General features: G+C 55.6%; 1 protein-coding gene across 1 annotated transcript in view; it reads left to right on the top strand.

Moving 5' to 3' along the window:
* LOC128692777 (organic cation transporter protein-like) overlaps positions 1-10446 on the top strand; it is a 146301-nt gene that overhangs the window by 47534 nt on the left and 88321 nt on the right. The window contains exon 5 of the mRNA XM_070090097.1: positions 4477-4556. Coding sequence (XP_069946198.1) covers positions 4477-4556 — 80 coding nt within the window. The remainder of the gene's footprint in view (positions 1-4476; positions 4557-10446) is intronic.

The following is a 10446-nucleotide window of genomic DNA, read 5'->3' as shown; positions in this document are numbered from 1 at the left end:
ATTCATTATTCCATCCGCGTTTGTGTACCAAACCTTTAGTTTCTTTTCTATCATTGTGATCATGCAAGAATATTGGGGTTGGGGGAGCGAGAGCCTTGGTGGGGGCCTATATGGGGCTGTGGTGTAGGTGGGGTTTGTGTTGATGGGGGTGGGGTCAGAATGCCCATAAGGGACAGCTGTTGGGGTGAGGTTTGTGATATGGGGATTGGTGGCAGAGGGAACAGTGAGTGGGTTGTAGTATAGGTTGCTCAGTTGCGTTGGGAATGTCGCAGGTGGAGTCTTTTGGTGGGAGATTCTGTGGGGTGTGTTTGCCCCTCCTCCTGTGTCTGGGTCCTGCTCATTTTCATTGCTTCTCGTTCCTCCTTGCGTCTCTGTATATATGTGTGTGTGTGTGTGTGTGTGTGTGTGTGTGTGTGTGTGTGTGTGTATATATATGTGTGTGTGTGTGTGTGTGTGTGTGTGTGTGTGTGTGTGTACTCACCTAATTGTGGTTGCAGGAGTCGAGACTCAGCTCCTGGCCCCGCCTCTTCACTGACCGCTACTGGGTCCACCCTCTCCCTGCTCCATGAGCTTTATCATACCACAGTTAAAATGTTCCCAGATCGCTGGCACTCACTGTAAACTGTTTTCCTCTGTGTAACAGAATACTAGTAATCGCTTGATTAGTTGACAGATCTGTTGAGTATCACTTTCCACAGTCACTGGCACACTTCCATGTATCTAATGCCGTTGTAATCCACTGAAAAGTGCAGAGCTGACCCTCATGTGTGACAATATACCACCACCACACTTCCTCCAATTTCTTTACATGCTTAACCAGGTGTGGGACTCAGTACTGATGCTGCATATGTTCTTAGATTTGCCTGACGTGCATTTGTTACAGCAGTTGCATGGATGATGTGCCTCAGGCGAGACTCTCAGTATAATACTCGTCCCAAGGTTCTTCTCCTTGTATGATGTTTGCAGCCTTTGCCACGAGGCCTGTATTCCGTCTGCGTTCTTCTTCCTTCCTTCTCCATACACAAATAACCCGCACATAGAAGAGAGAAGCTTACGACGACGTTTCGGTCCGACTTTGTAAATGGTCCAAGTCGGACCGAAATGTCGTCGTATGCTTCTCTCTTCTATGTGCGGGTTATTTGTGTATCGTTCCAGTCACGGTATTGTGCCTTTTTTTGTTATTCCTTCTCCATCCTATCCTGGTCCTCGTCTACGTGTATTATCATTAGTTTCACGTCGACTGCGAACAGAAATACCTGTAACTCTGTTCTTTCCGTAATGTTACTCACGTATACAAGAAACAGCACCGGCCCTAAGACTTATCCTTGCTGATCCCCAGTCGTTACATGTACAGATTCCGACACCTCATCAAGGATTATCACTCGTTTTCTTCCTGTCAGGCATTCCTTGACTCTTTGTATTGCTTTCCTCGCTGTTGCTGTGTGTGTGTGTGTGTGTGTGTGTGTGTGTGTGTGTGTGTGTGTGTGTGTGTGTGTGTTGTGTGTGTGTGTGTGTGTGTGTGTGTGTGTAATCACCTAGTTGTGCTCGCCTAGTTGTGGTTGCAGGAGTAGATTCACAGCTCCTGGCCCCGCCTCTTCACTGGTCGCTATTAGGTCACTCTCCCTGCTCCATGAGCTTTATCATACCTCTTCGTAAAGCTATAAATGGATCCTGCCTCCAATACATCAATTTTCAGACTGTTCCACTTCCTGACAACTCTGAACAAATACTTTCTACCATCCCTGTGACTCAGCTGAGTCTTCAGTTTCGAATTGTGATCCCTTTTTGCTGTGTCCCATCTCAGGAACATCCTGTCTCTGTTCACTTTGTCGATTCCTTTCAGTATTTTATATGTCGTTATCATGTACCCCCAATCTCTCCTGTCCTCCAGTGCCGCCAGGTCGATTTTCCTTAACCTCTTCTCGTAGGACATGCCCCTTAGCTTCGTGTCTGTCTCGTTTCATACGTGCTTGGCCAGGTGTGGGTTTCAAACTGGTGCTGCATACTCCAACATGGGCCTGACGTACACAGTGTACAGGGTCCTTAACAATTCCTTACTGAGATGTCGCATTGCTGTTTTTAGGTTTTCCAGGCGCCCATATGTTGCAGCAGTTATTTAGTTGATATGCACTTCAGAAGATGTGCTCGGTATTATACTCATCTCTAGATCCTTATCCTTGAGTGAGATTTGTAGTCTCTGGGCTATCTAGACTGCACTCCGTCTGCGGTCTTTGACTTTCCCCAATCTTCGTGATTTTGCACTTGGTGTGGCTGAACTCAGGAGCCATTTGCTGGACCAGGCCTACAGCCTATCCAGATCCCTTTGTAGTCTTGTCTGCTCCTCCTCCAATTGAATTCTTCTCATTATCTTCACATCGTCTGCAAACATGGACACTTTTGAGTCTATTCCTTCCGTCATTTCATTCACATATACCAGAAACATACTATGACTCGCTGATGTCTTCCCGTTAGGTGTTCCGTGATCTATTGCAGTGCCTTTCCTGTTTTACCTGCCTGGTTCTCCAGCTTTTGTACTAATCTCTTGTGTGGAACTGTGTCAAAAGCCTTCTTACAGTCCAAGAAAATGCAGTTTAACCACCCCTTTCTCTCTTGTCTGACTGCTGTCACCCTATCATAGAACTCCAGTAGGTTTTTGACACAGAATTTCCTGTCCCTGAAACCGTGCTAATTGTCATTGATAAGCTCATTCCTTTCTAGGTGCTCCACCACTCTTCTCCTGATAATCTTCTCCACGAGTTTGCATGCTATACATGTCTGTTGTTTAACGCTTCCTGTCTGTCTCGTTTTTTTTTAAAAACAGGGACTACATTTCCTTTCTTCCATACCTCAGGTAGTAGCCCTTTTTCTATAGATGTGTTGAAAATTTTTGTTATTGGTACACATAGCACCTCTGCTCCCTCTCTCAGGACCCAGGAAGAGATGTTATCCAGCCCCATCGTCTTTGAGGTATTTAGCTCGCTTAGCAGCCTCTTCACTTCCTCCTTGGTTGTGTATATTGTGTACAGTGCTTGATGGTGTACCCCACCTTTCTGGAGTCCCTTCTGTGTCCTCTGTGAATACTTCTTTGAATCTCATGTTGAGTTCCTCACATACTTCTCGGTCGATTCTTGTGATCTCTCATTCCTTCCTCAGCCTGATTACCTGGTAGTTGTTGTTTTCCTCCTGACGTGGCTGTACAACAGCTTCGGGTAAGATTTGGATTTCGCTGCTATGCTATTTTCGTATTGTCACTGGGCCTCCCTCCTTACCTGAGCATTTTCATTTCTGGCTCTGCGACTGCTCTCCTTATTCTCCTGGGTCCATTGCCTTCTATACTTTATCCATTTTCTAGCGCACTTGGTTTGGCCCCTACACCTACGGGTGCACCAATTGCTCGTCCTGGCCTTGTCATTATTTCTGTTGCCCTTGTTTACAAATATCTTCTCTGCTTCCATGCATATTGTCACATTTTCCATCATCTCATTTACTGATCTCCCTCCCTGTGTGTGTGTGTACTCACCTAGTTGTGGTTGCAGGGGTCGATTCACAGTTCCTGGTCCCACCTCTTCACTGGTCGCTGGTGCTTGTGTGTGTATATGCCTGTATGTGTGTGCGTGAGTGCGGCGGGGAAGAGGGCAGGAAGGGTTTATAGGCTTGCCAAAAGGTCTCTCCAAGGAATTCTGATGTGACAACTGGTGTAGAGATCTAGTTGAGTGTGTGTGTGTGAGTGTGTGTGTGTGTGTGTGTGTGTGTGTGTGTGTGTGTGTGTGTGTGTGTGTGTGTGTGTGTATGTATGTGTACTTACCAAGTTGTACTCACCTAGTTGATGTTGCAGGGGACGAGTCCAAGCTCCTGGCCCCGCCTTTTCACTGGTCGCTACTAGGTCACTCTCCTTGAATCGTGAGCTTTATCATACCTCTGCTTAAAGCTATATATGGATCCTCCCTCCACCACATTGCTTCCCAAACTATTCCACTTCCTGACTACTCAGTGGCTGAAGAAATACTTACTAACATCCCTGTGATTCATCTGTGTCTTCAATTTCCAACTGTGTCCCCTTGTTACTGTGTCCAATCTCTGGAACATCCTGTCTTTGACCATCTTGTCAATTCATCTCAGTATTTTGTATGTCTTTATCATGTGTGTGTGTGTGTGTGTGTGTGTGTGTGTGTGCGTGTGCGTGTGCGTGTGCGTGTGTGTGTGCGTGTGCGTGTGCGTGTGTGTGTGCGTGTGTGTGTGCGTAATGGACAGAATATTTTCAGAAGTTCAATTTCGTTTATAGAAGATAGGTGGTAATATATTTGAGAACACTGTACAGTGTAAATAATGTTTGGTCGATCTAAGCACTTGAGTTACCCTCAGAAAAGCAAGAAGAAAAGATAATTTGTTATGAACATGTTGTGATAAATGGTTCAAATAACAAGTACATGTTAGAGACCAGTGAAGATTGTTTACTAACTGATTGTGATTCCACAGAATGGGAAGGAAGGGCACGCTCTCCTTTGTCCTCCTGCTGGGTGGTGTTGCTTGCTTCATATCAGGATTTATCCCAGAAGGTAAACACGATCTGTATTTTATACCTTACGTCCCCCCCCCCACACACACACACCTACGCCCACCCCGTGCTGACTTCCATGCCCACCCCGTGCCGATATCCACGCTCACCCCGTGCCGACATCAACGCCCACTCCGTCCCAACATCTACGCCCACTCCGTGACGACATCCACGCCCATCCCTTGCCTACATCCACGCCCACCCCGTCCCGACATCCACGCCCACCATGTGCCGACATCCACCCCCACCCCATGCCGACATCCACGCTTATCCCGTGCCGACATCCACGCTCATATCGTGCCGACATCCACGCTTATCCCGTGCAGACATCCACGCTCATCCCGTGCCGACATCCACGCCCACCCCGTGCCGGCATCCACACCCACCCCGTGCCGACATCCACGCCCACCCCGTCCCGACATCCACGCCCACCACGTCCCGACATCCACGCCCACCACGTGTCGACATCCACGCCCACCCCGTGCCGACATCAACGCCCACCCCGTGCCGACATCCACGCCCACCCAGTGCCGACATCCACGCTCATCCCGTGCCGACATCTACGCCCACACCGTTCCGACATCCACGCCCACCCCATGCCGACATGAACGTCCACCTCGTGCCGACATCAACGCTCATCCTATGCCAACATCCACCCCCGCCCCGTGCTGACATCCACGCCCACCCCGTGCAAAAATCTACGTCCACCCCGTGCCGACATCCACGCTCACCTCGTGCCGACATCCACGCCCACCCCATGCCGATGTCCAAGCCCACCCCTTGCCAACATCCACGCCCACCCCATGCCGTAATGAACGCCCACCCCGTGCCGACATCCACGCCCACCCCGTGCCGACATCCACGCTCATCCCGTGACGATGTCCAAGCCCACCCCGTGCCGACATCCACGCCCATTTCATGCCGACATCAACGCCCACTCCATGCCGACGTCAACGCCATCCCCGTGCCAACATCCACGCCCACCCCGTTCCGACATCCACGCCCACCCCGTTCCAACATCCACGCTCATCCCGTGCCGACATCCACGCCCACCCCGTGCCGACATCAGCGCCCACCCTGTGCCGACTCCACGCCCACCCCGTGCCAACATCAACGCACACCCCGTGCCGATGTCCAAGCCCACCCCGTGACAACATCCACGCCCACCCCCTGCCGACATCAACGCCCACCCCGTGCCGATGTCCAAGCCCACCCCATGACAACATCAACGACCACCCCGTGCCGATGTCCAAGCCCACCCCGTGATAACATCCAAGCCCACCCAATGCCGACATCAACGCCCAACCCGTGCCGATATCCAAGCCCACCCCATGCCGACATCAACGCCCACCCCGTGCCGATGCCCAAGCCCACCCCATGCCGACATCCACGCCCATCCCGTGCCGACATTCACGCCCACCCCGTTCCGACATCCACGCCCACCCTGTGCCGACTCCACGCTCACCCCGTGCCAACATCCACGCCCACCCCATGCCGACATCCACGCCCACCCCGTTCCGACATCCACGCCCACCCCGTTCCGACATCCACACTCACCCCGTGCCAACATCAACGCACACCCCGTGCCGATGTCCAAGCCCACCCCGTGATAAAATCCACGCCCCCCCCATGCCGACATCAACGCCCACCCCGTGCCGATGTCCAAGCCCAACCCGTGCCGACATCAACGCCCACCCCGTGCCGATATCCAAGCCCACCCCATGCCTACATCAACGCCCACCCCGTGCCGATATCCAAGCCCACCCCATGCCTACATCAACGCCCACCCCGTGCCGATATCCAAGCCCACCCCATGCCTACATCAACGCCCAATCCGTGCCGATGCCCAAGCCCACCCCATGCCGACATCCACGCCCATCCCGTGCCGACATTCACGCCCACCCCATGCCGACATCAACGCCAACCCCGCGCCGACATCCACGCCCACCCCGTGCCGACATCCACGCCCACCCCGTGGCGACATCAACGCCCACCCCGTGACAACATCCACGCCCACCCCGTGCCGACATCCACGCCTACCCCGTTCCGACATCCATGTCCACCTCGTGCCAACATCCACGCCCACTCCTTGCCGACATCCACGCCCACCTCGTGCCAACATCCACGCCCACCCCGTGCCGACATCCACGCCCACCCCGTGCCGACATCGACGCGCACCCCGTGCCGACATCCACGCTCACTCCGTGCCGTTATCTACGCTCACCCCGTGCCGACATCAACGCCATCCACGTGACGACATCCACGCCCACCCCGTGCCAACATCCACGCCCACCCCATGCCGACATCCACGCCCACCCCGTGCCGACATCCACGCCCACCCCGTGCTGACATCAACGCCCACTCCGTGCCGACATCCACGCCCACCCCCTACCAACATCCACGCCCACCCCGTGCCGACATCCACGCCTATCGCGTGCCGACATCCACGCCTATCGCGTGCCGACATCCACGCCCACCTCGTGCCAACATCCACGCCCACCCCGTGCCGACATCCACGCTCACCCCGTGCCGACATCCACGCTCACCCCGTGCCGACATCCACGCTCACCCCGTGCCGACATCCACGCTCACCCCGTGCCGACATCCACGCCCACCAAGTGATGACATCCACGCTTACCCCGTGCCGTCATCTACGCCCACCCCGTGCCGACATCCACGCTCACCCCGTGCCGACATCCACGCTCACCCCGTGCCGACATCCACGCTCACCCCGTGCCGACATCCACGCCCACCAAGTGATGACATCCACGCTCACTCCGTGCCGTTATCTACGCCCACTCCGTGCCGTTATCTACGCCCACTCCGTGCCGACATCCACGCTCACCCCGTGCCGACATCCACGCTCACCCCGTGCCGACATCCACGCCCACCAAGTGATGACATCCACGCTCACCCCGTGACGTTGTCTTCGCCCACTCCGTGCCGACATCCACGCTCACCCCGTGCCGACATCCACGCTCACCCCGTGCCAACATCAACGCACACCCCGTGCCGATGTCCAAGCCCACCCCGTGATAAAATCCACGCCCACCCCATGCCGACATCAACGCCCACCCCGTGCCGATGTCCAAGCCCAACCCGTGCCGACATCAACGCCCACCCCGTGCCGATATCCAAGCCCACCCCATGCCTACATCAACGCCCACCCCGTGCCGATATCCAAGCCCACCCCATGCCTACATCAACGCCCACCCCGTGCCGATATCCAAGCCCACCCCATGCCTACATCAACGCCCAATCCGTGCCGATGCCCAAGCCCACCCCATGCCGACATCCACGCCCATCCCGTGCCGACATTCACGCCCACCCCATGCCGACATCAACGCCAACCCCGCGCCGACATCCACGCCCACCCCGTGCCGACATCCACGCCCACCCCGTGGCGACATCAACGCCCACCCCGTGACAACATCCACGCCCACCCCGTGCCGACATCCACGCCTACCCCGTTCCGACATCCATGACCACCTCGTGCCAACATCCACGCCCACTCCTTGCCGACATCCACGCCCACCTCGTGCCAACATCCACGCCCACCCCGTGCCGACATCCACGCTCACCCCGTGCCGTCACCTACGCCCACCCCGTGCCGACATCCACGCTCACTCCGTGCCGTTATCTACGCTCACCCCGTGCCGACATCAACGCCATCCACGTGACGACATCCACGCCCACCCCGTGCCAACATCCACGCCCACCCCATGCCGACATCCACGCCCACCCCGTGCCGACATCCACGCCCACCCCGTGCTGACATCAACGCCCACTCCGTGCCGACATCCACGCCCACCCCATACCAACATCCACGCCCACCCCGTGCCGACATCCACGCCTATCGCGTGCCGACATCCACGCCTATCGCGTGCCGACATCCACGCCCACCTCGTGCCAACATCCACGCCCACCCCGTGCCGACATCCACGCTCACCCCGTGCCGACATCCACGCTCACCCCGTGCCGACATCCACGCTCACCCCGTGCCGACATCCACGCTCACCCCGTGCCGACATCCACGCCCACCAAGTGATGACATCCACGCTTACCCCGTGCCGTCATCTACGCCCACCCCGTGCCGACATCCACGCTCACCCCGTGCCGACATCCACGCTCACCCCGTGCCGACATCCACGCTCACCAAGTGAAGACATCCACGCCCACCAAGTGATGACATCCACGCTCACTCCGTGCCGTTATCTACGCCCACTCCGTGCCGTTATCTACGCCCACTCCGTGCCGACATCCACGCTCACCCCGTGCCGACATCCACGCTCACCCCGTGCCGACATCCACGCCCACCAAGTGATGACATCCACGCTCACCCCGTGACGTTGTCTACGCCCACTCCGTGCCGACATCCACGCTCACCCCGTGCCGACATCCACGCTCACCCCGTGCCGACATCCACGCTCACCCCGTGCCGACATCCACGCTCACCCCGTGCCGACATCCACGCTCACCCCGTGCCGACATCCACGCCCACCAAGTGATGACATCCACGCTCACTCCGTGCCGTTATCTACGCCCACTCCGTGCCGTTATCTACGCCCACTCCGTGCCGACATCCACGCTCACCCCGTGCCGACATCCACGCTCACCCCGTGCCGACATCCACGCCCACCAAGTGATGACATCCACGCTCACCCCGTGACGTTGTCTTCGCCCACTCCGTGCCGACATCCACGCTCACCCCGTGCCGACATCCACGCTCACCCCGTGCCGACATCCACGCTCACCCCGTGCCGACATCCACGCTCACCCCGTGCCGACATCCACGCTCACCACAGTATTGTTTTCACAGTAAACTATGTAATGAAGCGTCTTCAAGAGGGGCTCCTTGGCGTGGTGAAGAGGCTCTTGGACTGAAGAGTTAGAACTATTGGTCTTCTTCCTCAGACTGAACCTAATTACCCCCTTATCCCCCCTTCCCTATCCCATCCTCTGCATCCTCCCTTTTTCCTTTCCTCCTCCTCCCCGCCTCTCCCTTTTGCCCTTCGTCTTCTTGGCCTTTGGGATTTTCCCCACAGGCACGCTGGTTCCTGAGTAGGGGGAAGGGTACCGGGGTCCATCCCATTCCATTGAGGTTCTTGGCGGTGGTGTATTTTGCCGTGGAATCTGGATCACCTGGGGATGCCCCAATCCCTCTTCGGTTTCCCTGGGGGTTTCTTTGAGTGTCTTTCGGGCGACGGGTGTATCTCTGGAGGCTGCCTTTCAGATTCCGGGGATGGTGGCCAAAAGAGGTATGCTTTGTAGCAGATATCCGGCGGCCCTCTCTCTTGTCCACGGAGGTAACTCGGCAGATGTGAGGTTGCTATCCCGGATTGCTGGTTTACTGGTATGATGGGTAGGGTATGGCATGGGTTCCATGCCGCATCTGCACTACTTGCGATGCTCAGGTCCTCTTGGGCGTGGAGGGAGATTTCTGGACCTTTCATTCCTCCTAGGAACTATTCCTACCCGTTCCCTCCTTTTTTTTATTTTTATTTTATTTTTATTTTCTTTTTTTCTTTAAAACAAAAAGAAAGAAGTAACCTAACCATGGAGGACCCAATCCATGACCCTGCTAACCCCGGGCCTCTTCTTGTTACCACACCCCGTTTTGACCTCACCTCGTCTTTGGACCACCCTTCGGACACTTCTAATGCCTCTGTACATGTTGCTGGTACTGTTTCATCACCCGCTTCAGGTACCGGGGCTTCGACTGACTCCTTCGATTTGTCTGACCTCCACTCTCCTTTGACCATGCTTCCAGCCTCTCCCTCTTCGGTGCGGCAATTTTCGAATCGCCAGCCCATCCCACGTCGGATGAACTCCGGTCCCACTCCTAAACGCCAACGACAATTGCCTGATGATGCTTCTTTGCCACCTTCTCG

Source organism: Cherax quadricarinatus, chromosome 30 (assembly GCF_038502225.1).
Source record: "Cherax quadricarinatus isolate ZL_2023a chromosome 30, ASM3850222v1, whole genome shotgun sequence".
NCBI lineage: Eukaryota > Metazoa > Arthropoda > Malacostraca > Decapoda > Parastacidae > Cherax > Cherax quadricarinatus.
Note: the sequence above shows the minus strand (reverse complement) of the source record. Positions and strands in the feature narration are given on the sequence as shown.